This window comes from Molossus molossus, unplaced genomic scaffold (assembly GCF_014108415.1).
Source record: "Molossus molossus isolate mMolMol1 unplaced genomic scaffold, mMolMol1.p scaffold_m16_p_17, whole genome shotgun sequence".
Taxonomy (NCBI): domain Eukaryota; kingdom Metazoa; phylum Chordata; class Mammalia; order Chiroptera; family Molossidae; genus Molossus; species Molossus molossus.
The window spans coordinates 1303936-1329579 of NW_023425352.1; the positions used below are offsets into that span (position 1 = coordinate 1303936).

Below are 25644 nucleotides of genomic sequence, written 5' to 3' on the forward strand. Positions count from 1 at the left end.
CAGCGTTCATTTCTTCCCTGGCTGGTTTGGCTCGGCGATTAGAGCGTCGGCCCACGGACCAAAGAGTCTCTGGTTCAATTCCGGCCAAGGGCACGTACCTCGGTTGTGGTTCATCCCCGGCCCTGGTTGGGGGCGTGCAGGAAGCAGCCAGTCAGTGTGTCCCTCTCACATTGATGTTTTTCTCTCTCTCTCCCCCTCCCTCCCACTCTATCTGAAGATAAACAGAAAAATACCCTCGGGTGAGGATTTAAAAAATAAATAAGTAAACTGTCCTTTTCAGTGGGTATAACAGGTGCATGCCTGCCACGTGGGACACGCTAGAAGAGAATTGAGAAGGAAAACGGTGGCGTTCCGTCGTGTGGTCCCTCCCGGAGCGCCGGGCAGTGAGTGGCGGCCAGGACTTCAGCCGCGCATCCTGGGTGGCCCTCGGGGTGGCCCCCACTTCTGTTCCTTCCTTTGTCCGTGTTCCTCCGCTTCACTTCCTTTCCAACAAAGCAAAACAGTCTCCACTCTGAGAAACAAACACGAGCACCCACCTCCGCCTCGGACGCCGGTTCTGAGAGAGGGAGCTCGACGGGGCGGACACGAGGCCGCCCGGGAACTTGGAGGGGTAACCCCTCGGCCGGGGGCTCGGAGCTGCGCTTACACCGGGTGGCGTCTCGAGCGGGGACTCACGCTCCTCTTGGGAAATGACAGCAAGACTAAATGCGTGTGGATTATTCAATGAGAAGGCCTGTGGGGGGCGGCATCTGCTTAACGCCCCCCCCCCCAGCTTGGGCTGTGCAAAGATCCATTTGGTTTGCTGTGCCCAGTGGAAGAGTCTGCGGTCCCCTCCGCGTGGGGCGGCCCCGAGGCGTGGGAAGGCCACGCTTTCTCACAGACGTGGCCAGAGAAGGAGGAAGCTGCCCTCTGAGAACCTCGGCAGAGCAAGGGCAGGAGAGGAAGGGCTATTGTGTGGTCTTCCTCTGCAGAGTGCGGGGGACATTGCTAACGGAGCCGGGAAAAGCGCATGAAACAATAGACGAGACCTTTGGCCGTGAATAAAGTCTCGGTTTTTCCTCCTGGAAACTCCCATTTTACAGAGCAATCTGTCCCCTGATCTCGGGTCCTGCCGCGTGTCTGCACTCACGGGACGGAGGACGGGGGAGTCGCTGGGGTTCATCCTGCGTCCATCCGCCCCGTTTATCAGAGCCCAGCTTGCTTGCCCTTCCCCCTCAGGTGTCCACGGTCCCGTGAGTGGGACACTTGGCTGCTGTGCAGGGCCAGTGTCCATAGGACTCCGCCTGGCCATGGAGAGTCATAATTAAAGGTCACAGGATCAAATCATAGGTCCCATTTCAGCACCCGCGTGGGCCAGGCCCGTGCAGGCTCTCTGTATGCTGTCTCCAAGTCAGATAAGAGCACAAACAGTATGACTCGCGATAGTTATTATCCTTGTACTTAGAAGGTTACAGCTCTCTCCCTGTGGGGAAGGCCAGTTGCCCTTGATACCTTGGTTCAGGGTCAGAATCTGCAGCCTGTGTGCACGGAGTGTCACAGGTGGACCCCGCTAGTCCTCTGGGCTCGTGGAGAGAGGGGCAGCAAGGGGAGGGGAGAGGGCCCTGGGCAGCCGGCAGTGGGCTGGCCTTTGGAGACAGTGGGGCGGCACCCCTGGGAGTCGGTAGTTGCCTCTTAGCTTTCTCTCTGTGCTCGGAACGTCCTTGTTTTCAGACACAGCTGTACTGGCCTAGCTTGGGGTTTCATTGCCTCTCAGTGTCGACCATGTGTCAACATCATCATGCTGACACCCCAGTCCCCCCGGGCTGGATGTGAAGGCAGCACCTTGAAGGAGGTCGTAAGGTTAAATGGGGTCCTTAGGTTAGGGCCCTCATTCAGTAGGACGAGTGTCCTGTTTGGAGAGGAGGAGACCCCAGGGACATGTTCACGGAGAAGAGGCCGCATGGGGACATGGGGAGAAGGCCGCCGGCCGCCGGGAGGGAGGCCTCGGAGAAACCGCGCCTGCCGACACCTTTCCCGTGGACTCCAGCCTCCAGGACTGCGAGAGAAACGCCGTTGTCTGCGCCCCCAGTCTGCAGTCCTTCGTAGCGGGGGCCCAAGCACACGGATGCGGACCTTCCAGCGGACCTTCCGTGTGATGGACCAGGGAGGCTGATCTCGGCATCAGACGGGCCGAGCCGGGCCCAGGCGACGGACACTGCTGGGTGCACGCGCTGGGCGCCGTGTTCACAAGGGTGGGTCCGTCTGGCATCTTGTCCGCCCTGCCTCTGTCCACAGCAGCCCCACAGTGGCCGGCACATCGGGGCACCCAGGTCATTTGTGGAATGGACGCAGGGTCTTCATGCACAGAGGGTGTGTGTCCGGAAACCCGGCTGGACCACACGTGCTTTGCGATGTCAGGCCGTCGCGTGGCAGCGACCTTTTCTCCTGTCCGCGGCGGCGTCCTCCGAGGAGGGCGTGGAAGGGGCGCCCAGCCCCGGAATGAGCGGTTCCCTCTGGTCACCACACAGTAAGACAGCAGTCCTCCACCAGGGACAGGTTTGCCCTCCAAGGGGACGTTTGGCGACTCCTACAGACATTTTTGGCTGTTACTCCTCGGGCAGGCTGCTACCGGCATCTGGCCAAGGGTGGTCCCCAACAGCCCACCATGCACAGGCGGCCCCACCACAAAGAACTGGGCGACGTGGCCCGGTGCTGGGTGAGAATCCCCGCAGCAAGGGCCGGTCTCCCGGGCCGTGGCGATTTGACCGGGGAGTGTCTGTTCCCAGGGGACCGCTCTCTGCAGCAGCCGGGACTTTTCTTCTGGGGGAAACCGAGCAGATGGCTACGCTGACTCTGCTCATGTTTCGGGCGGAACCGGCCGCCTCTGAAGAGCCTCGCACGGCCTCTTCGTCCAGCTGCTGGGCCAGTGTGGCGGCCCGAGAGCCAGCAGGTGGCGGCCCGAGAGCCAGCAGGTGGCGGCAGCGGCCTTGCCTGAAAGTGACGTGCTGGGCGAAGCCTCCTTCTCCCTCCGAGGCCGCTCTCGAGTGCCCCTGTGTCCCCGTCCTCTGTGCCCCCATCCTGTGACCAGCGCAGGAAGACCAGCTGTGTTGATGGGAGTGTGGGGGCCTGGAGGAAAAGGGAGGGAGTTGATTTTAAAAGGGGAACAAGTGGAGACACCCCTGTTTTGAGGGCAGGAACCGGGAGTATTTCCAGATGAGGGAGGAGGCATCTGTGGGGCAGAGAGAGGAGCTTTGGCCAAATGCTCCACCTTGTAGGACGTCCGCCCCGAGCAGGGCCTGGGCGGCGTCGGTGCAGAGTGGACGGGAGGTTTGGCACCGGGACCGGCCGCGAGGGGTTCTTCCGGGAGGTGCTCTCAGCTCCCAAGGCGTTTGCTGACCGCGAGGGGAGGTGCCCGCATCTCGGGGAGCCCGGGCGAACGCTGAGGCTTCCTCGTGGTGTCGCCTGGCTCGCCTGCCCCGGGAGGAAGGTCTCCTGGGCGTAGTTGGGTCAGCACCACGGGACGTGCGCAGCACCCGGAGTTTGCCGTCTTGAGCGTGAACTGCTCTCAGAAAAACCCACGGGGAGAAGCCGGTTCCGGTTGACGTGAGCGTTTCCCAGACCTGTTTGCATGTGGGATGAGGGGTAGCACCCCCAGAGTTAGCAAATAAAAACAGGGTGCCCGGTGAAATTCTAATCTCAGATACACAACAGAGAACTGGGACATGGGACGTATTCATACCAATAATTGTCTTCCTGTACCCGAGATTCAGATTTAACTGAACATCCTGTATTTTATCCCACACCCAGACCGGCGGGGGTGGGGCGGGGGCTGCAGGCAGAACTCTTGCCGGTGAGACGCCCGCGGGGAACGCATCCCGCGCCACGCGTGCCATCTTCAGGTCCTTCCGCAGACCACTGTGTGTACCCCTTCCCGGCGGCAGGTGTGTGGCTTTCTGGCCCCTTCTGTCTGGCATCCGTGACTCCTCGGACAGCAGGGGGCCAGAAAGCACATGAAGGGCACTGGGTGCCCGCAGAGCCCAGAGCGGCGAGTCCAGGCACCAGGTCCCCACGGGCCAGGGCTGGGGGTGCGGGAGCCTCTCTTGGCCAGCAGCGGCTGAGCGTGGGGAGAGCCAGGAGGGGCAGCAAAGGCTGAGAGGACAGAAGAGGATCCTGGCAGACGGTGTTGGAGGAAGAGGTTGCAGGGACGCCAGGAGTGGGGACAGGTGGCAGGTGGGGCCAGCTCAGTCCTGCTGCAGTTGCCTGGGGGGGGAATCTCCCTCTTGCTCTCAGTGACCGATTAGCAAGAACAGGCTTGGCGACAGGAACAGCTGATATTTCCGAAAGGCTTCCGGCGCCGGCCTTGCCGTGTTCCTGGCTCCCTCCCCTGCTCCCCTCCCTTGCTCTAGCCCCACTGGTGTTTCTGTAACACGCCGGGCGTGGCTCTGTCCCAGGGCCTTTGCACCTGCTGTGCCCTTTGCCCGGGATGCTTCCCCCGGGATGGCCTCCTGGCTCACACCTTCACTTTGTTTCCCATCTCTGTTTAAATGTCTCCTCCTCGGAGGGCTTTGCCCGACTACCTCATTGTGAAATCGCAAGGCCCGTCCACCGCGCACACAATGGCACATTTTCCTCGTCTGTTTGCTTCTTGGCCGTCTTTGCTCTGAAGAGCATGACTCCCAGGAGCACAAGGATTTTTCTGGTTTTGTTCATGGTGGAATCGCCGGCACCCAGGATGGTGCCTGGTCCCAGCTGGGCACTTGGTAAATGTTTTCATGACTGTGGGCCGAGATGTTCCTTAGCAGCCCGTCACTCCTGGTCACGGAGGAGGGTACTGGGCGGGGGGGGGGGGGGGGCACCCAGGTCTGGAGCTGCTACTGGGCGAGAGCAGGGTTCGTGCCCCCTGGACGGGCCAGGTTGGCGGGGGCTCTGCTTGGAGGGTGGTGGTCTGGCGTGAGAAGTGCCCGTGTCCTCACGTGACTGCTCTGTCTGGTGTCCTCAGGGTGCAGCGCCGAGCTGGTGTCCGTCCCCGATGGCCCGCGCCGCCCCTCGGTGGACGGCAGTCCCTTCCGGCCTCCCACCCACTCCTTCTCCGCCGTCTTTGACGAGGACAAGCCCATAGCCAGCAGCGGGACGTACAACCTGGACTTCGACAGCATCGAGCTGGTCGACACGTTCCAGACCTCGGAGCCGCGCTCCTCGGACGCCAGGAGCCAGGACTGCAGAGCGAACGCGCGGAGGAAGTCCACCGACTCCGTCCCCACCTCCAAGTCCACGCTGTCCCGCTCGCTCAGCCTGCAGGCCAGTGACTTCGACGGTGCTTCCTGCTCAGGCAACACCGAGGCCGCAGCCCCGGCCCCAGACACCAGCAGCACGGGTTCGAGCGGCGATTCTAGTACCCTTAAGCGAACTAAGAAACCGAGGCCACCTTCCTTAAAAAAGAAACAGGCCACAAAGAAGCCCCCAGAAACACCCCCGGTGAGAGAGACACAGCAGGAGCCGACCGAGGAGAGCCCGGTCCCCGGCGAGGAGAACCGCGCATCTGAGACAGAAACGGAGTCGGCCCAGCCGGAAGGTTCTGGACCGGCCCCAGCTGAGGAGGCACCCCCAGAACCTGCGGCCGTGCCCAAGGCTGCCTGTCCTCTGGACTCGGAGGGTGCCGAAGGGGCCCTCCCCCCAGCCTCTGGCGGTGGCAGAGTCCAGAACTCACCCCCCATTGGGAGGAAGTCGTTGCCTCTTGCCACGGCCCCAGAGGCGGTGGAGGTGACCCCAGCAGATAGCGGGGGACAGGAGGACTCCCCAGCCAAAGGGCTGTCGGTGAGGCTGGAGTTTGACTATTCTGAGGACAAAGGCGGTTGGGACAGCCCGCAGGAGAACCCCCCTCCTACCAAAAAGATAGGCAAAAGGCCGGTTGCCAAAATGCCCCTAAGGAGGCCAAAGATGAAAAAAAACCCCGAGAAACTTGACAACACTCCTGCCTCGCCCACCAGCTCCCCCGCGGAGCCCAGCGACATCCCCATTGCGAAAGGGACCTACACCTTCGACATCGACAAGTGGGATGACCCCAGTTTTAACCCTTTTTCCTCCACCTCGAAAATGCAGGAGTCTCCCAAACTGCCCCAACAATCGTACAGCTTTGACCCCGACTCCTGTGAGGAGTCCGCGGACCCCTTTCAGACCCCCAGCTCGCCTTCGGAACCTCCAGCTTCCTTTGAGATCCCGGCCGGCGCCTCGGACGGCGGTGCTGTGGACAGCGACGGGCTGAACAAGCCCAAGAAGAAGAAGACGCCGCTGAAGACGTAAGTTCAGGGCAGCGGGGGGGCCGTCCCCTGGCTTCACCCTGGGTCCCCTGCCCGGATAGCCTTGCGCCCCTCCCCATCCCCATCTGCCACGTGGCTCCGTTTCCCCACCCACGTATCCCTTTGGGTCCAGAGTGCATGGCCTGTGGCCTTACTAAGTCAGTGGTCTAACGCTGTCCCTGGCGACCTGGCATTCAAGTCCAGGGGAGCGCTGGGGACCCCACAGAACAGAAACAGTCCTGTAGGGACCTGGTCGGCCTCCCTGTGCATCTTTTTCCCATTGAGCATGTTGCATTGCTTTCTGGAGTGGCGTGGAAGCTAGGAGATGCGCCCTTACAACATTGTTAAAATGGACACTTTGTTTCTGTCCGGGACTGAGATTAGTGCAGGAGGCAAACAGTAAGCTCGGGAGGCCTGGGCCCCTCCCTGCACCCCGCCAGCCAGTGAGAAATGCCCGTTTGTTCCCATCCCTGTCTCTGGCCATCCTCTGAGCTAGAGTCCAAAGGCTTTGTAGACCCAGAGTTCAAAGCCATCGCCACAGTCCTCGGGGGCCCCTCAATAATTGGATCTGTTGTCCACAAACACTCACCCCGGAATGCCACATGTCCGTGCCCCCAGAACCCACTCCGAGGCGCAGCGCTGACTTGGATGGCTGCAGGTCCATTTCCAGGACTTCGGGCCCAGCGTGGATGGGTTTGGGATGAGGAGCCTCTGTCTTTGCTCTCATATGAAGGGTCGTCAGAAATTTAACGAAGCCACGGAGACCAGCAGAATAGGCCTCGGCCGCTGGCCCCCAAGTCTCCCTGGCGCTCATCAAATCGGACAGGGTGACCTGGTTAGCTCCCAGCTGGGCTCCCCTGAGCACTTACCATCCGAGAAGAGCCCAGTTCTTCCCTAGAAGAGCTTCTCTGGAGGGCTCGGCCTTGGATCACCTGCAACCGTCTGGCGGTGGGCGGGAGGCAGTCCGGGCCCGAAATGGGGACTCTTATTAGATCAGTTACCCCAACAGGCTCTTGCTAGAGATTCCACAGCATCTGCACTAGAAGTTTTATTTCAAGCCTAAAGCAAGAGAAGTCTGAGATGCTCAGACGGCAGGGGCATGTTCTCTGAGATGCTCAGACGGCGGGGGCATGTTCTCTCATCTTTGGCCAGGAGCCAACTTGTAGCCCCCGCCCCCTTCCCCGCCAGCTTGGCTGTACCCTGTTTTGTCATCAGAGCTAATGGAGGTCAGGGAGTCTGCGCTGGCGGACAAAGCTGTGGGCACCCACGCTTTCTGGGGTCACCGGCACCCAGCATGTACAGTGTCCCCCAGAGGCCCGTCCAGTGCCCGGGCTCCCGCGCAGAACCCATAACAAGTGGCTGTTGCATCCTCACCCATCAATGGCCAGCTGTCTGCAGATTTATCTTTTGTCAGTTCCTCTGTCTGTCTCTCTTTTTCTTTGTCTTCTTGTCTTAGGATGGTTGAAGATGTGATGTCTGTGTGTTCTCTGTTGTAAGTAAATTTAATGGACTCTGCCTCTTACACCCAGTGCGCTCCATCCGACCTGTTTCTGCCTCCGAGCTCTGTCCCTCCCACTCCATGGCTGCTTCTCCCCTGTCCCGGGGGCCTGGGAATGGCGGGGCACGGGGCTTCCGGGAGCGGAGACTCCTTTCTGGTTCGTGGTGATGAGCTTCGGTGAGACTGCTTGGCCGTGGAAACGTGACTGCCTGTCGGGAATGGAACGCCCCCCCGCATACTGGATGTCTTCACCTGAAACCCACACATTGTTTTTAAACCCTCCTCTCGTTCTTCCGCGTGTAAACCGGTCCAGGCGATGGCTTTCAACGTGCCGTGGCTCCGCGTGGAAACAGCCATCCCGCCGGTCACAGGCACTGCCTGGTGCTCACCTGTGAAGCAGGGATGCTTGGGCTGTTCCACACTGAGACTTGCGGGGGTCCCCTGAAATCAGGGCCCCGACGGAGCCACCGCTGTGAGCCTTCGCCAGGCTGCTCAGGGCCTGCATCCGTGATCGCCTGGGGCCAGGCTGGGGGTCCGCATGCCATCCGTGGGGCGTGGTCCCGCCGGGTGTCGGGGAAACAGAGCAGACCACACCAGAGCCTCTGCGGCTCTGCCCCTCCGGCCAGGGGGTCCTTGGGCAGTTCCCAGGGGCCCAGGACGAGTTCCTTCCCTGCCCCCCTGTTTGTACCAGGGAAGCTAGCCTGGTCCCAGGCACCCAGCAGCCCCAGGGGAGGGCAAGTCTCTCCGACTCTCTTCTGCTCAAGGGAGTTCAGTATTTTAGAGCCATTTAGCAGTTTCAGAAACATAGAGTTAATGTATTTATACGCACAAATAAATACATGCTTGGAGCTGTGATGGCGCCGTCCGTGTGGCCAGTGCCATAAATGCATACAAACCACTTGTGGCGTGGTCTCCATGCGTGAACGCCCTTGTTGGAGCATTCTATTAGGGAGAACACACGGATGGAACTTCAGTGCCGAGTTGCTGTCCACCTGTTACCCTAAGAGCAGGGAGGGGAGTGGGAGCTAAGGCAGAGACTCCCCCTGTCCCAACCCTTGTTTTGTCGGGGGCAGGACCATACCATGGAGGGGTCTGAGGCCGGGAGGCGGGGCCCGGCTGCAGGTGGACAAGCCTCCATCTGACCATGGAAATGGCCCCTGACCTCCCAGTGGGCTTAATGGAACCATCTGGGCTAAAAGTCCCTTCCTTCTGACCCCTTTGGGGGTCTTGTCCGATGTTCCCTTGGCCTCATGTCTTGCTGCCCCCAACTGCTTTTTAAAACTATATTGACTTTAGAGAGGGTGAAAGAGAGAAACATCCATGTGAGAGAGAAACATCAGCTGGTTGCCTCTTGTACCTGTCCCAATTGGGGATCAAACCCACAACCTGGGTATGTGCCCTGAGTGGGAACCGAACCCATGACCTTCCTGTGCATGGGATGATGCTCCAACGGACTGAGCCACACCAGCCTGGGCCAGTTATTTTCATGAAGGAGAAAGTGAAAGAGTCCAGCATCTTAGTGTTAACTGTGGTTAGGAAAGGACACTTAAAAAAAATCATCTTATCCCCGAGAAGAGTCCTGGAGATTGATGATCACTGTATGGATGTACTTAACACCTGAACTGTAGTTAAAAATGTTCAAGGTGGTAAATTTTATGCCATATGTATTTTTTACAGAAATTTTAAAAAGTGGTTGCACCTCCCGCCCTGCCTGTAGTCAGAACCCCACCGAGAAGCACAGGGCTCCTGTGGGGAGGGCGTCTGCACCCCGCTTCCCCGCGTCTGCGCGGCCTGAGGCTGCCCATCTGCCAGCTGGGTCCTGCCAGTTAGTGTCAGGAGCCCCACCCCCTCCTCCACATGGTCGGCTCACACATTCCGCATGGATTCCGGGGTACACGCGTCTGCTCACCCAAAATTGGCTTTTTAACATAAGGAAAAGAAGAACATCTGGTTAAACGTAGCTTAGTTTTCTGGGTCAGCCTCCAAAATGGCATCTCTTTAAAGATGTCTAGCTTGATGAGTCTCTCCCGGGGGGCCCAGTGCCATCCGCTAGAGCCTCAGAAGGGACGTCGGCACGGACTTCCAGGGGTGCTGGCGCGGTGTGGCCGGCGGGGTCTGGGCGACACTCAGCAGAGGCGGTGGCTGGGGTCTGCTCTGTCTGCTCCGGATGTTCTGTGCTTCTGTGTTCACATTCTCCGTTTTGTTTCCAGTGACACATTTAGGGTGAAAAAGTCGCCGAAACGGTCTCCTCTCTCTGACCCACCTTCTCAGGTACAGCGCCCCTGGGTGTCTGTGACTCTACGGCCCACACGGGGTGACGTGTCCCCGCTCGTGCCCAGAGCGCTCCTCTGCGTGGCCACGGAGGGTCCCTCGCTCCTGCTTACTGGTCCCTCTGCCAAATTAAAAACAGTTCTCCTCCCCTGTTTACAGACCAGGGAAGGCTGTCCTCCGGCGCAGGTGCCAGGCCGTTCGAGGTCATGAGACAGACCTTCCACTCCTGGTCTGAGCCAGTGAAGCTCCAGCCAGCCGACCCCTGGCAGGGTGGGGCTTTGGAGAGAGGCCCCCGGCCCCAGGACAGGGGCTTGGGTCCCAGTCCCAGCTCCACTCTGACATTCCTGGGCCCCACGCTACCTGCTGAGCAGCACCCCAGTGGAGATGGGGATGAGCCCTCCTCTCTGTCCCGACCCGGGCGTGAGGGTGGTGGGTGGCGGTGACGTGGGCCCCGCTGCGCTGTGGGCATAGCACAGTTGTCATGGTGACAACGTTGCAGAAGTTACAGTGCACTCATTGTTTTCAAAGTGAACGCACAGGAACATCTCAAATAACTTTTAAAAACCTGTGGGGACCCCTGAAACAAGCCACCAGAAAAGGAGGGGACAGATCGGTTTCCTCGGGACCGCCTTGAGCAGGGCGTGAGGACACGCAGGGCTCTCGACAGGGACCCGTCTAGCTCAGGGGCCCCAGGCGCGTGGTGGGCGGTTTGAGACGCAGAGACCGGGTGAGAGGAGATGGCTCCCCTTTTCCTCACAGGACCCCCCTCCAGCGGTGCCACCAGAAACGCCACCAGTGATCTCGGCCGTGTTGCACGCCACCGACGAGGAGAAGTTGGCGGTCACCAGCCAGAAGTGGACATGCATGACGGTGGACCTGGAGGCCGACAAGCAGGACTACCCGCAGCCCTCGGACCTGTCCACCTTTGTCAACGAGACCAAATTCAGCTCGCCCACGGAGGGTAAGCAACTCGGTGGCCGGCCGGACCCCCACCCTGCCTTGGAGACCGCGGCCCCCAGGGAACAGAAGGCCAGGAAGGAGCCGGCTAAGCCAGGTAACTGCCACGGGCTGCGGCCCCGCGGCATCTGAGCTCGGCGGCGCTTCAGAAGAGCTCGAGGCCCGACCCCGCTGTGCGTGACGCGTGGCCAAGCTCAGCCCGCATGGCTGCCGCTCATTCCCGGTCTCTGGCTTCGCTCATTCTCGGCCGTGCGGCCCTGTCCTTGGTGGTCCTGAATCACGCAGCTCCAGGGAGCACCGGTCCAGGCAGACGGTCAGCGCAGGTCAGCTCCCCGGAGCCTCTTGGTGCCGCCCTCTTCTTGGCCCCAGGGGTGCTCCGCGGTGTGGCCACGCCTTCTCCAAGCCCCGAGCCAGGGGGTCCCCGGCCTGCTGCTGGTCTCCCTCATGGCCCCTCCTTTCCTGTGGGTTCACCCCCTTTCCCATGGATTCATCCCCCTTTCCTGAGGATTCACCCCCCTTTCCTGTGGGTTCACCTCCCTTTCCTGAGGATTCACCCCCTTTCCTGTGGATTCACCCCCTTTCCTGAGGATTCACCCCCCTTTCCTGTGGATTCACCCCCCTTTCCTGAGGATTCACCCCCCTTTCCTGTGGATTCACCCCCTTTCCTGAGGATTCACCCCCCTTTCCTGTGGGTTCACCTCCCTTTCCTGAGGATTCACCCCCCTTTCCTGTGGATTCACCCCCTTTCCTGAGGATTCACCCCCTTTCCTGAGGATTCACCCCCCTTTCCTGTGGATTCACCCCCCTTTCCTGTGGATTCACCCCCCTTTCCCATGGATTCATCCCCCTTTCCTGAGGATTCACCCCCCTTTCCTGTGGGTTCACCTCCCTTTCCTGAGGATTCACCCCCCTTTCCTGTGGATTCACCCCCTTTCCTGAGGATTCACCCCCCTTTCCTGTGGATTCACCCCCCTTTCCTGTGGATTCACCCCCATTTCCCGTGGATTCACCCCCCTTTCCCGTGGATTCACCCCCCTTTCCTGTGGATTCACCCCCTTTCCTGAGGATTCACCCCCCCCTTTCTCGTGGATTCACCCCCCTTTCCTGAGGATTCACCCCCCTTTCCTGAGGATTCACCCCCCTTTCCCATGGATTCACCCCCCTTTCCTGTGGATTCACCCCCTTTCCTGAGGATTCACCCCCCTTTCCCATGGATTCACCCCCCTTTCCTGAGGATTCACCCCCCCCTTTCTCGTGGATTCACCCCCTTTCCTGAGGATTCACCCCCCCCTTTCTCGTGGATTCACCCCCCTTTCCTGAGGATTCACCCCCCTTTCCCGAGGATTCACCCCCTTTCCTGAGGATTCACCCCCCCTTTCCTGTGGATTCACCCTCCTTTCCTGAGGATTCACCCCCCTTTCCCGAGGATTCACCCCCCTTTCCTGTGGATTCACCCCCCTTTCCTGAGGATTCACCCCCCTTTCCCGAGGATTCACCCCCCTTTCCCGAGGATTCACCCCCCTTTCCTGAGGATTCACCCCCCTTTCCTGAGGATTCACCCCCCTTTCCCGAGGATTCACCCCCCTTTCCCGAGGATTCACCCCCCTTTCCTGAGGATTCACCCCCCTTTCCCGAGGATTCACCCCCCTTTCCCGAGGATTCACCCCCCTTTCCGCCCGGCTCTTTGGCTTGGAAAAGTCATGTATCTTCAGTCAGTGTAGCGTGACTGGCTGGATTGTGTCTTAACAGAAAGAACTTAACCACTGACCCTGGTTTTCCTGAATAGTGGCCCCCACACCCCCTCTCTGGTGGGGGAGCAGCTGGAGCCTTCCACTGGGGGCTGACCATTCCCCAATGTGACGTCGTCCTGAGGTCCTACTGTGTGTGGCCTGGGAGCCCAGGGCCCCGACCTGTCACCACACTTCTGAGTCTCCCTTTCCGAGACGCTGGTTTCTAAACGGTTTAAAAGTGTGAGCAGAGGCCTCTGAGGACGATCGGACATGCAGACCCCATCTCCACTCCTTTTCCCTGAACTGAGAACCACGGTCTCCACTCAGCGACCTCTGGTCGTCCCGGGAGGGGGCTCCTCTGTGATCAGGCCGCTCCGTGCTGTGCCCACGAGATCTCTGACCGGCGCCAGTGAGACCCAGTCATGTTTCAGGGGCTGGCGATCCGCATGCTCTCCCTACGCTGCCTTTCTGCCGGTGAAGGGAGCCGGGCGAGGTGTCTGCAGGTTCTGGGCGTTGCGTTTTCTGCAGACCGGTGCCTGGTGTTGGCTGACCGGCCCTCTGGCTCAGGGTTCGGGAGGCGTAACAGTGACCGTGTCACTCCAGCCTGACCCCGGACATGGGCAGGGGCCCCGCTTTTCCTCTGCCCGCACCTGAACCCCGAGCCCTGACACCCCCCGGGGGACGCCCTTCCTCGGCTGCGGGCCCCAGGCGGGAGCGCCCCCTTCCCTGCGTCCCACGCTGGCCCTGCCTGCGCCCAGCCTCTCCCTGGACACCTCTTCCGCTCTGCCTGCCCTTCAGCCGGGCGGGCCCCTGGGGTCCCTTAACGCCGTGTGGTGATCTCAGCCTCTCTTGCTTCCTAACTCGCCTGTGTGTCTCCTGAGGGTGGGCCGTCCCTCTGATCAGCGTCCCGCACGCAGGAGGCCTAACGGCGGGTGTGGGCGAGGAGGTCCCGGCCAGGCGGGTGGACAGCCTCGGGTAGGCAGGCCCTGTGTGGGGGTCGGGGGGTCGATGCCCCAGAGCGGGGGGCGGGGGGACGGTGCTTGAGCACCAGCCGTGGACTCAGCTGCTCTGGTGGCATCTGTGGTTCCCACTGGGTCACGCATCTTGAAGGTGCCAGGGGACTTCTAACTCAGAGACCCTAAAAGCCCCTGGGCTCGGCATTGAGGGTGAGAGTCAACAGGTGTGATTCAGGCGGGGTATTTGAGGCTATGATCAGGAATCAAATGCAGGCATTTTTTTCCATAGAAAATCTAGAGATTCTCCTAGTACCTTTTCTTTCTTTCTTTTTGTTGTTAATTCTCACCTGAGGATATTTTTCCATTGATTTTTAGACAGAGTGGAGGGGAGGGAGGGAAATCTTGCCCTGGCCGGTTTGGCCCAGCGGTTAGAGCATCGGCCTGCGGTCCACAGAGACCCGGGTTCGGTTCCCGCTAAGGGCATGTACCTCGGTTGCAGTTTGTCCTTGGCCCTGGTTGGTCGTGCAGGTGGCAGCCACTCAATGTGTCCCTTTCACATCGATGTTTCTCTCTCTCTCTCTGTTCCTCTCTCTCCCTCCCACTCTATCTGAACAAAAAATGGAAAAATGTCCTCGGGTGAGGATATAAATAAATAAATAAATAAAATAAAATTAAGTCTTTGGATCTGAACATCTGATGTGGCCCCGTGGGCACCGCAGCATCTGGGAGGTAGTCGGTGACTCCCAGCGTTCTTCTCTCCAGTGACCGAGGGACAGTGTGTGTGTTCCCCTCACTTCAGGGTATGGCTGCAGCTGAGTTTTCAGGGAGGTCCAGTTCCAACCGTGGCCAGGGCGTGGGGACACGCCACGCGTCGCCCTGAGACTTAGAGAAAACCAGCGCCCGGGGCGTACACAGTCTGACCTGAGCACTGGTCCGCGGTGCTCGCTCAGGTCTGTCCCCGCCCACCTGCGCTTGGCCGTGGTTTCACGCCGGGGACTTTCTCAGACTCCCACAGGCAGACGTCCCCTGTAGCTAGAGGTTGCCGGTGTCCGGAAACGGCCAGCTTGAGACGCCCCTTGATGGTGTTGGAGCCTGTGGTCTGGGACACTCTCAGCTCAGACTCCTTCCCGCCCCGCCCTGCCCAGCCGCCCCGCTGCTCCCTGGCAATCACGGCCCCTTTGTTCCTCTGCAGAGTTGGATTACAGAAACTCCTATGAGATCGAATACATGGAGAAGATCGGCTCCTCCTTACCTGTAAGTTCCCTCCGCCCCCCGGGCGGCACCTGCCCCCCAGCCTTGCCTCTGTCTCGACAGCAGAGCTCGGCGTCCTCCGTGTGCAAGGCTCCCCGAAACTCAGACCTCTGCTTGGGGCCCTCTGCCCGCCGCTCCCTGGGTGGCGGGGAGGGGCGCGGGGGCTGGGTCCGAGGTGTGTGCTCAGTCCACCTGGCAGACAGCGGTTGGCCTTCCTGCAGCGTGACTTCCCCAGGCTGAGAAGGAACTGGGTGGAGCCACCCTTCACAAGAGGGGGAGCAACAGGGGTGTTTTCGAGGTGCACTGTTTTCTGTCCCCTTCACATCAGCTGCTCTATGCAACTGAAGGTTGCTGCTTCGAGCGAAGCCCCTGTTCCCCTTGCATTGTAGTTTAGTTCATTTTTATTTTTTAAATAATTTTCCTTTATTGATTTTAGAGAGAGGAAGGGAGAAAGGAAGGAAGAGGGAGAGAGACAGAAACATCGATGAGAGAGAACATGGACTGGCCGCCTCCTGCACGCCCCGCACTGGGGATCAGGCCCACAACCCGGGCATGTGCCCTGACCGGGAGTCGAACCAGCGACCTCTTGTGCATGGGTCGACCCTCAACCACTGAGCCACACTGGCCGGACACCCCTTGCATTTTAAGAGGGTATGATGGGCAGCTGTCTCCGAGGCTCCGAGCAGAGGCGTGGCCCGGCTGTCTCCTGGCAACGCCCTCGGAGGCGTGGCATCGCCAGGAGGTGCCTGGCCCACAGGTGCCGCCTTACCTGTCTTTCTCTGCGTTGTTGTGGACGCCGGACAGCTGCTTCTGACCGTGGTCTGCGTCGGTCCGCCACGATCGCGGGGCTCCCTGTGCTGGGGCCTCGTGCCCCTCCCCCATTCGACGGGGCAGTGGCCGCCTGGGCTCTCGCCTGCCCCTCGGTTTATCCTCAGTGGCCAGCACCATTGCTCACCCAGAGAGCGTGACCAGTGATGCCATGAGAGTCCTTCTCCCCTGGAAAATGTTCCCACTGTGCGCCTGTCCACCACCCTCTCCGAGCCGGCGCTGGCGTGGGCCTCTGCCCTGGGTGGCGTGTCCCCACCTGTGGCGGCTGACGTGTGACTCTGACCCCTACAGCAGGACGACGACGCCCCGAAGAAGCAGGCCTTGTACCTTGTGTTCGACACCTCTCAGGAGAGCCCGGTCAAGTCCCCGCCCGGCCGGATGTCGGAGCCCCTGCCGCCGTGTTCAGGGTACAGCCTTCCAGGACGGGAGGGTCACAGAGCAGGCCGGGCCCTGCCAGTCGGCACGCCGGCCCCCGCCCGTCGGCACGCCCGCACTGCTGTCCTGGCTCCGTCTCTTTTGCGAGCATGTGGGCAGCTGACGCTCCCATCTCTGCGTCCACACGGACGGAAATGCAGCGGACGTGTCCCTGCAGGACAAAGGCGGAACCCCCGGGCCGCGGAGTGCACCCCCGCGACTGCCCTGTGCGCCACAGCCTTGCTTGTCGCTTGTCCCGTGGGAGGGCAGCGACCGGGCGCGTTCATGTCCCGCTCCGACTCTTCCTGGCCCAGTGGCCTGAGGAAGTCTCAGCCCCAGGCTCCGGTGCCCTCGCGTGTGACACAATGACAGGCGACTACGGTGCCGCGTTGCATGTGTGACCTGCAGGCGGCCCCCGCTGACTGCACAGAGGTGCACTGTCTCCGGCTTACAGAGCAGGAGACGCGGGGCCGGGCACCTCCCCAGGGAGCAGGCCCGGCGGTGGGCCGTGTGCTCACCTCCGCAGCTCCTGCCTCCTAGCCTGACGCCTGTGCTCTGACCCTCCCCGGGCCGCCCAGCCCGACCCCTCGTCCTCGGACACATCCCTGGAGCCCGGCATCCCTTGGGTTGTGGACTGAGTGGGGCCTCCAGCCCGTGTCAGTGGGATCTCCGGTGAGAAAACTGAAGGAGCCCTTTGCCCCCTCAGGTCGAGTTTCGAGGAGACGGAAGCCCTCGTGAACGCCGGGGCAAAGCCCCCCCATCCGGCCGCACGCGGGCTGGCCCCCTCCCAGGAGGCACACTTGCCGGTGCCAGAGAAATCCGCCCAGAAAGAGCTGGAGGCCATGGCCCTGGGCACTGCCGCCGACGTGATGGAAATCGTAAGTGGGGTCACGGGCCCGGGATCACGGGGCCTCTCCCCAAGGGGCCAAGCTGCTGGGCAGTCCTAACCTGGCTCCGGGTGTGGGCCCCACCCATCCCCTGCACCACAGAAGACAGCCCAGGAGACCCCCCAAGGACGAAAGGCTGTTCCCAGCCTGGTTGGGGACTTGCCACCTACGAGCTTCATCTGCCTTCGGGTTACTGTCTCCCATGTTTGGCCCCTTAGGGCTGGACAGAGGCTTTGGGATGGTCACCAGTCGGCACCTGCAGAGCAGGGGGCACCCTCCTTGATGGGACAGTGACTTCCTGGCCCTCGGTGATGAGAACTCCCTCTGTCCATGGGCCGGACGTACAGCTCTCCCCTCGTGGCAAGTGGACCTGAGTGAAGGCCTCTCCCCACCCCAACCCCTGTACAGTGAAAAGGGACCATTTTTCTAGGTTGAATTTCATTTTTATTTGTTCTACGTCCCTTCTAGCAATCCCCAAGGGGGATGAGGCCGTTGATTTAGTTTGTTTTTTGTTCCAAAAGTAAGCATTTATCCCGTGCACTGAGTGCTTACTGACCCCTGCTGTGTGTCTGGCAGCCGGATGCTGGGAAAACAAGACCGAGCAAAAGGAAGTCCGGGGTGACCCCGACAATCTCCCACACGGTCGCCCTGCACAGTCCTACAAAGTTGGCTTCTGGTGTTGAAGTCCTTCTGATCTCGCAGGAGGTGGCTTTTCGTCTGAAACCATCTCCCCACCATTTAGAAAATGACCTTCACCAAAACCTTCCTTCCCTTGATCTTTTTACTGGGAGGTTGTGTTCTCGATGGGTTAGGTTATGTTTGGAAAACCCATCCCCTAGCTTGTCTCCTGTCCACTGAGATTTTCAAATAAATAAGCAGATGGTAACTTTCCGCCCACCGACAGGTCGGGGAGTGAGGGGGGTGGGGTGGGGCCGGGCCTCCACTCTCCAGGCACCCCCTTGTCAGCTGGTGGGGCTCATCGGGAGGAAGAGGACGGTGTCGGCCCCTGGCTGACGCTCTCTTTAGCCTTAGGGCAGAACGGTCCCGAGTTGGCGCGCGGTCGTGCTGGGAATCCATGTCACTCTGTCTCCTCTGTCTCTCCTCATCCCTGCGGCCCGCAGACGGCTCCCGAGGGCTCCTTTGCTTCTGCTGACGCCCTCCTCAGCAGGCTGGCCCATCCGGCCTCGCTCTGTGGTGCGCTTGACTATCTGGAACCCGACTTAGCAGAAAAGAACCCCCCCGTATTCGCTCAGAAACTGCAGGTTTGTAGTCCACGTGTGCCCTTCGGGGAATCTGTCAGAACCTCAGTAGAGCATGAACCCCTGAACCCCAAATGCCGGGAGGAAGGATTAGATGAAGTCGCTGAGTGTTGCCAACGAAACGTCCTCCCCTCGGACGCTGATGTGCGAGGTGCTCTTCGCCCGAGACGCCAGATGCCGTCCGTGCTGTGACTGTGGGTGGCATCGGCCGCTGTGTTTCAGGTGGGAGGTCGGGCCCAGTTGTTTTTTCAGAGACTCTGACGGACCCAACGGGGGGTCTGTGATTTGTTCACCAAGGGGATGAGCTCCCCGTGGAGCCAGACTGTTTGCATGTCTGGGGCCCTCAGACTCCACTGAGATAGCCTCTGGGCTCGGTCCCGCACCTGGAACCAAGGCGGCGACCCCTCTGTGCCGTAAACGTTCCGCTGCTAGCGGTGCCCGCTGGCCAGGCCTCGGGAGCAGACCGAGATCCCTAACAGTGGTTTGGGAGATCGCAGCCACGAAGGGACACTGTTAGCCAGCTGTCCGTTAAACGAACAAAAGGAAGGAAAGAAAGAGACGGCACAGTAAACATTTCGATTTTGTTCTAAAAGCCATTTCATAGTAGAATGCACAGTCCTTCCTGATAGATATTCCAAAGGGTGATTTAAGAAAAAAGGGAATTCAACAGTATTTCATGATCTGCTGAGGTGTTCGTGTGTCCGAGCTCCCATCCTGCCACCTTCCCGGGCACTTCCATTTCTCGCTGTGCGAACCCCACGTCTGTGTGGGTGCACTCCCCGCTCACGCCCACCCTCTGGCAGGAGGAGTTAGAATTTGCCGTCATGCGGATAGAAGCCCTGAAGCTGGCCAGGCAGATCGCCCTGGCGTCCCGCGGCCGCCAGGACCCCAAGGTACGGGTTTGCTGCTGCCGTGTCCACCTCTGAGAATGGTGTGTGGCCCGAACGCTTCTCTGCTAACCCTTGGCCAGGCCGGCCTTGTTGGTGTTCAGCGAAGTATAACTTTCCAAAAAGCTAAACGCGTAACTGCTGCGTACACGCGGACTGAGCACGTGGCTGAAACCGGAGTGGGGGAGCCCTGGGGCGCACGGGGCCGTGGACGCAAGCAGGAGAAACGACACCTAGCGCCTAGTCGGGGTGAGGAAGGCTCGAATGATCTCGCAAAGACAGAGGGCGAGCAGGACCCGCACACCATCGCCTTGGGGGGGTTTCGTTGTTTCCAAAATGTGCTTCCTAACCAAACAAAAGTAACTTGCAGCTTTTCTGTTTTCGACAAGTTAATATCTAACTGGGCTGAGACTGGACCCTAACCAGAAGTAACGACTAAGTGAAACCGAGATCTTCCTGAGCCGCCGACCCTTAGGCCGGGGTCAGAGGGTTGGAGGAGAGCAGTCTTCTGGGAAAGGCAGAGAATAAATATTCCAGGCATTATGGGCCCTCAGTTCTGCTCCCTTTGCCCAGAGGCAGCCACAGACACGATGCTGGTGAATGGGCCGTGTCCCAGTGACGCCCTTGGTACAGGGCAGCAGGCCCTTGTCCCGCACCCCTCAGGGTATCTTTGGCCTGGCTTCCGAGTTTGGGGGACTTTTTCTTAACAGTTTGAATGAGTTGCTGATGGCATGCGAAACAGTGTGTGGCCCGTGATGCTCTGCCTCCCCCCCGAGTCGGGCAGCCCAGGGAGCCTGCTGTGTGTTCTGTGGCCCCGAGGGTTTGGTGAACCTCTCTGAGCCTTGGTTTCCGCATCTGTGACGTGAGGCTGACAACAGCTTGCAGGTTGCCGTGGGGACCGCAGATGACGTGGGCAGCGGCCCTGTGCCTGTGCACAGCGGGTGTGCAGGACAGAATGGCGCGTTAGCTGACCTCACCTTCGCCTCTGCTTCCTGCCCAGACGCTCACGGCGTCTCCTCAGTAGGGGGGCCCTGGTCCCATGTGACAGGTGGGGAAACGGAGCCACGGAACCTGCCCGAGGCCTGACAGTGGTTCACTGGCCCGGCGGGACCTGGAGCTCGAATCTCCAGATGGAGCCCCTGGCCTGTCCGTCTGAAGTAACGGCTCCCTTGGCGAGGGGCTGGGGTTTCTCCCGTCCCTCGTCCTTGGCCAGGATCGGGGGTTCGTTGGCGGCTCCTGCCCTGAGCCCCTGTAGTGGTTTCCCTGGAGCTGGGGGCGAGGGGTGCAGAGACACCTCTGAGTGGACGGAGGTGGTCACACTGGTGTCCAGACTGAGTGTGTTGGGGCCCAGGGCAGGGGCAGGAATAGAAACGTGGATGGCTGTTCTCGTTCTTGCCGCCGACTGTGAACTGGGTCTGATCTCCATGAAAATGGAATCTCTAGAAAGCATGAAGCAGTGAGGATTTTCTCCCCATTAGACTCATTTTTTGACACCCTTGGGCGGCGTCTCAAAGGCAGAACAAATCGCTTCCAGTTTGGCCTCTGCAGAGACTGGGTGTTCCTGTCCTGAAGTTCGCGGCAGCACTGGGAGGGTCCCGAGCGTGCCTGGAACCGCCCCTTCCTCCAAGGCCACATCAGAGACGCCGGCCAGCAAATGTCGGCCAGCAGCCGACTTCCTGGCCGTCACGGCCCGTGCTCGGACCACGCGCCCCGGCTCGATTCAGTGTGCTGAGTGGGCGGGAGGGCCAGCCCAGCCACCTGCCCGAGAGTTCAGAAGGGCTTGTTGAGCGCGTCCGTGGGAGGGTGGCTCCGAGTGGCAGGGGCGTTTCTCCTGCTGCAGTAACTGGTACCGCCTCCGGAGGAAGCCTATGGCCGTGCCCTTGGCCGGGGAAAACCGGCCACGTCCTGCAGCCCACCGCCCACGGGGACCCTCGGCCTTACGGTGCTCTCGTGCCGGTGGGTTTCCGTTCGTGTTCCCCGTGGCCCCTGGCTACAGCGGGTTCGGCTGGCGTGGGGAGAGCACCCCGCCGTGGGCCCCACTGCTGCCTCGGCCTGAAGACTCCCACGGCAGGTGCCTCTCCCCGTCTCCACCTGTGGCTGACACAGAAGTGGAACCACTTGGGGTGAAGAAAATCACACTGAGGGGTGACCAGCGACTGAGATGGGGGTTGTGTCAGCCTTTGAGGGGCCACGGCGAGCCCCCTGCGTCTCGGAGAACATTAGCATTGAGAGCGCCTGTGGGTCGGGGTGTCCGGTGTGGGTCCCCATGCTTCTGGCCAAACTGTGTGGAGTGTCCCCGTGGGAGTGTGATCATGGGCACAGCCCATTACTGTCCCATAGGTGGCGGGCGGGGCCACAGTGGGCGGGCCTTCCTCACATCTGCCAGTCAGAGCCTGACAGCCGCCCACTGTCCGGTTCGGAAGGGGTGGCACTGGGCGAGGCCGCTGTCCTGCCCAGCCTGATGCCCTGCAACCAGAACACCCCAAGCAGCCAGCCTGTGTCCACATTCATGACCTTGGCCCAGCTTGCGTGGTCTCCCTGCCTGACTGCGGCTCCTGGTCCCCACCCTAGCGCGTGCCTCTCACACTGCCGTGCCCAGCCGGCTCCTGGGGGCACGTCCTCCGGGGGAGTGGCCACCGGAGGGCCGGGCGCCTGGGCAGCTGGCAGGGCCAGAGGACCCCAGGCCTGAGGTCGGATCTGACCGGGTGACAGTGCCCCCGGGACCAGGCTTTGAGGGCTGAGGGGCTGGAAGTCAGTTCCACAGGCTCATGCCCTGTGAGTCATGGACATTCGGCACTTTAGTCTGTGATTCTCGTGGGCGTTGGCCCCCCTGAGGGAGCGAGTGGAGGGTCACGAAGAGAAACAAAGCTTACTCCGCACCTGGCCCTGGAAGGGGAGGGACACAGGCCTGCTGACGTCAGCTGAAGGCGACAGCTCCGGGGTGTGGGAGCAGCGTGTGCCCCCGACCCTTGGCGGGCGGACGCGGCAGTCGCTCAGGTGGGGTTTCCGTCACTGCTCCGGTACTGGAAACACCGGCGGCCGAGACACAGTGATGCCACACACCAGATGGTCGCAGCCTGTGTGTTTACGCAGAAAGGTCATGATTTTACTTGTTTCTCATCCTCTCTTTCATTCTGCAGAAGACTTTAGGCAGCTCCAAGACCATTCATTCCTGCGTTGGTCATGTTGAGTTTCTGCCCAGTGTGACAAAATCAGTATTTTTAAATTTATTTTTAATCTTCGCCCAAGGATATTTTTCCATTTATCTTCAGATAGAGACAGACAGAAACATCAATGTGAGAGGGACACATCGACTGGTTGCCTCCCACATGACCCCAACCAGGGCTGGGGATGACCCGCAACTGAGGTACGTGCCCTTGGCCAGAATCAAACCCACGACTCTTTGGTCCGCGGACCAACGCTCTAAGCACTGAGCCAAACCGGCCGGGCAACAAAATTAATTTTAATTCATTTCTCTTGCACGTCAGAGAGCTGGTTTATTTGGGGTCAGAATTGAATCTCAGTCTGGGAAACCTTTGACAAATCTCTCAGCTCCCCAATTTTTTCCATCTTCGGAAGGACCAGGATGAGTTAGATGGTATCTCATGTTCTTTCCATTTTGAAATTGTATTTTGTTTTTCAAAGAACACATTATTTTACTTAAAAGTGACAGGAACAGTTTTCAGTCCTCTCCAGAATTTTGTGGTCGTGAACTTGACCCGTAAGCACAGAGTCTTGACGTCCGGGTGTACTTCCGCATTTATTTCCCGGGAAGTTTCTCTCTTGACAAGAAGAACCCCAACCACACTGTGTGGCGGCCCTTTCCTGAGCGGTCACTTCGTGTTCCAGCCAAGCGCCCTGTCCCAGGCTCCTCTGGGGCTGAGGCTGAGCCCGTGGCATCCCACGGGAGACACGAGCGTGTCCCCGGGTCTGGCGGGCCCGGGCCGTGAGCGCCCCTCTCTGAGCGGCAGGAGTCTGTGTGTGGGTCCCACACACTCGAGGCCAGGTAGGGGCAGTGAGAGCCGGCGGACGCTCCCCCGGGGCAGCCGGCACCGTGTTGTTCGTCACGCGTGTGTGCGGCTGACCGGTCCTCATGCGAGTCTCCAGTCCTGTCCATCAAGCCCCCCGGCCTTCCCCGCTGTCTCGCGGTCACTTCCCGGAGACGGGCAGGGTACGTGCGTGTACCTGTCCTTGGGACCGAGAGAGAAACTGCTTCAGCTGCAGCTCCTCCCGGTCACCGTGGGCTCTCGAACCTTCTCTGCGGGATGCGTGCTCACCCTTCTTTGTCCAGCTGCCCCTCTTCCCGCCACCGTGGTGGTCTGTCCACTGCCCGGTGTTTCTCGTGAAGTTCCCAAGGGAGAAGCAGCCCTCCCCCTCCCTGCCTGTCAGCCGCTCGTCACATCATGTGGGATTGGACCCGGCAGCCAGGGTGGAGGCGCCTTGGCGACCACAGCACCAGGAGGTTAACGAGAAGCACAGGCGGACGATTGGCGGGTGCTCCTTGCGTAGCAGAACTAGACGGACAGCCTGGCTGCGCTGGGGGACCCGCTCCTGACACCGCATCGTGCGCGTGTGGGAAACAGCTGGGCATTCGCATGGGGAGGAGGAGGAAGCACAGACCTCTGGGTCGCCAGCCTAGCGACTGTCATCCAAGGTCAAGCTCAGGTCAGCCGCAGGGGCGAGGAGTCACACTGCTTTCTGAGTGTCTGGATCCGCCAATGTGGATGTTGTCCGTGATCCAGTTTGCAGCTTTGCCGTTGACACGGCCGACGGAGGGCAGCAGGCCTCCAACCTGACGCTGACCCGCAGGCTCCCAGAAACCGGCTCCAGGCAGGAGGGCGGGCTGCCAGCCACGGCCGACCTCTCGCTGGGTGCACCTCTCCTTCCGAATGGAGCCAAACAAATGCCCCCCTCCCCCAGATTGAATTGTGGACAGTCTTGCAAAAAATGGTCAGATCTGCCGTTGTTCAAGACCAGGCGAGCAGGGACTGGGACCCAACATCGTTCACATGGGTTCTCACTTTGGAGGGGAGCCCGCGGGGCCCCGGCCCCGTTCTTAGGCCCTGTGCCTAAATGCCTCGGCGCCCGACTGACGGCTGTGACGGGCAGGCAGCAGACACGTGCCACCGAGGCCTGTGCAGGCGCCAAGGACAGATTCCACAGACCATCCGCCACCCCTTCATTCATCTTAGCGCTTTCTCATACGTTGGCTGTTCTCTGTTTCAAGCCCATACAACTGGCCCATTCGTGAGAGGTGACTGTAACCCCTTTGTCGTGTGATTGATGTTAACTTTTTTTTTTTAATCAAAAACCATTCCGCAGAGAGAAGCTGCTCACCCAGCAGATGTCTCCCTCTCCAAAGCAGCCCTGTACTCGCGCCTCGGGACCGCCGAGGTGGACAAGCCGGCGGGCCTTCTGTTCCAGCAGCCGGACCTGGACTCCGCCCTGCACATCGCCAGAGCAGAGGTACCGTGGGAGTGGGGGCAGGGCCAGTCCCGGCGCCCGCGGTCGGGCTCCTGTGTCTGCCACGTGGAAATGAGTCCCTACGCACCCATGTCCGTCTCTGGACACAGACCTTCTCTGGCCACTGCCGGCGGCACACGGCGCGGCTCGATCTGCTAGACACGATTGTTTCACAAGCCTTTCGGGTCTTGTTTGGTTCTCACGGAGAGCCCACCTTTTCGTTGCTCCGCGGTGGGCACCGAAGGCCTGATACCTGGCTTCCTCCGATCTCATGCTGCGGGAAATTCTCTGCCTTCAGTTATTATTTGACGCAGGAAATTTTAATTCCACGTGTGTCCTCCGTCTCCTTGTCTCGGTCTGTGAAGTGCGCGGCTCTGAGTTCCCTCATCAGGGCCAACCTTTCTCCTCTTCTCCGGTGCTAGATCATAACCAAGGAGAGGGAGGTCTCGGAGTGGAAGGATAAATACGAAGAGAGCCGGCGGGAAGTGATGGAGATGAGGTTAGTGTGATGCTCGGACGCCACAACCTGAGCGGGGTCTTCTGTACACGTGACCTGTTCTCCATGACCGAGGTTCACGTGTTCACAAAGGTGTTTTTGTTACTTTACTGTGATTAAGGGATCCCGTGCATGAGTTAAATACTGCAGTAATTATGTGGACAATAAAAAATCTCCCCCCTGCGGGCCTCCAGCTCCACACCCTCAGTACCCGCTGGACGCCGTTTCTGGCAGATTCGTCCACGAAGTTTCATTTCCAACAGCAAATGTGCACGTTGTCCAGGAGGCTCCTGTTCTTCAGCGGTGGAGCGTGGGGATCCACCACCCTTTTGTAACTCAGCGAATCTTGGACAGATTTCGATATGTCTCCACCTCATTGCTTAACTGTCGCTCATGGTCCTCCTACGGTCATAACGTAATCCCACTGGTGTCAGTGGGCAGAACGTTTGGGTTGTCTCCCAAATCTCACTAG

General features: G+C 60.1%; 1 protein-coding gene across 4 annotated transcripts in view; it reads left to right on the forward strand.

Moving 5' to 3' along the window:
• Window positions 1-25644, forward strand: part of TACC2 (transforming acidic coiled-coil containing protein 2) — a 121695-nt gene that overhangs the window by 83525 nt on the left and 12526 nt on the right. Inside the window, exons 3-12 of one of the 4 annotated variants that reach the window (XM_036265426.1) lie at window positions 4979-6275; window positions 7732-7767; window positions 9984-10044; window positions 10804-11005; window positions 14880-14941; window positions 16058-16173; window positions 16887-17058; window positions 18189-18329; window positions 24536-24679; window positions 25099-25175. In XM_036265426.1, the coding sequence (XP_036121319.1) occupies window positions 4979-6275; window positions 7732-7767; window positions 9984-10044; window positions 10804-11005; window positions 14880-14941; window positions 16058-16173; window positions 16887-17058; window positions 18189-18329; window positions 24536-24679; window positions 25099-25175 (2308 nt within the window). Of the gene's footprint in view, window positions 1-4978; window positions 6276-7731; window positions 7768-9983; window positions 10045-10803; window positions 11006-14879; window positions 14942-16057; window positions 16174-16886; window positions 17059-18188; window positions 18330-19129; window positions 19220-24535; window positions 24680-25098; window positions 25176-25644 lie in introns of all 4 variants that reach the window. The other 3 variants (XM_036265425.1, XM_036265427.1, XM_036265428.1) reach the window with 3 other exon arrangements.